The 728-nt window shown below is 32.4% G+C and overlaps 1 protein-coding gene across 1 annotated transcript in view; it reads right to left on the minus strand.

Moving 5' to 3' along the window:
• Positions 1–728, minus strand: part of LOC108576989 (RISC-loading complex subunit tarbp2-like) — a 24,279-nt gene that overhangs the window by 22,600 nt on the left and 951 nt on the right. The window contains exons 2-3 of the mRNA XM_017940064.1: positions 398–722; positions 6–132 (exon numbers count right to left, since the gene is read on the minus strand). Of these exons, the coding sequence (XP_017795553.1) occupies positions 6–132; positions 398–713 (443 nt within the window). The 5' untranslated portion in view covers positions 714–722. The remainder of the gene's footprint in view (positions 1–5; positions 133–397; positions 723–728) is intronic.

Below are 728 nucleotides of genomic sequence, written 5' to 3' on the forward strand. Positions count from 1 at the left end.
GTATATTATTTGGAAGTGGAGAATCTGGTGCTTCACTATTCAGTCTGCACAGTTTATCCAATACAGCTCTTGCAGCAGCATGTTTTGCTTCTTTTTTTGACTTTCCAGTCCCCATTGCTGAAACAATTGGATCTGCTTCAATCATCAAGTACTTATCATTTATCATTTACATTTAGCTGTAAATACATAATCAATTTTTATAGATAACAAAGATCCCAATATAAGAATCAGTAATTTTGATTAAAAATACATATTTAATTCAGTTATGCTTTATCTATATATTGTAATTAAATAAATGTATTATAGTTTAATTTTAAATTACAATTAAAAGTTTAGGTTTTAAGTTCAGATTTAAATGATTTAAAAAGTTAATGTATTATTAAAATTAGATACAAACCAACAATATCAGCAACAGTGACTCGGTAACGAAAAATAGGCTCATGAACAGCACCTTCTACTTGTATTAGCTCATACTTTGGTGTTGTGCCCCTACGAGAAAGCAATTCCTGAAGAATAGAAACTGGTGTTTTGTTGGACAATGATTTCATCTCCAATTGAGCAGCTTCACTTATTGGAAGTTTTTCCACCATCAAACTGTGTAATGATAATCGAAGTCTGTTACGCCGGTTAACATTATTTGAGTGGTTAGGAACCCCACCTACACTGGCCACCATATTAGGCCCAACCTGTTGTGGTTGATGCATTTCTTCCATTTTTGCAATCTACAG

Source organism: Habropoda laboriosa, unplaced genomic scaffold (assembly GCF_001263275.1).
Source record: "Habropoda laboriosa isolate 0110345459 unplaced genomic scaffold, ASM126327v1 scaffold440, whole genome shotgun sequence".
Taxonomy (NCBI): Eukaryota; Metazoa; Arthropoda; class Insecta; order Hymenoptera; family Apidae; genus Habropoda; species Habropoda laboriosa.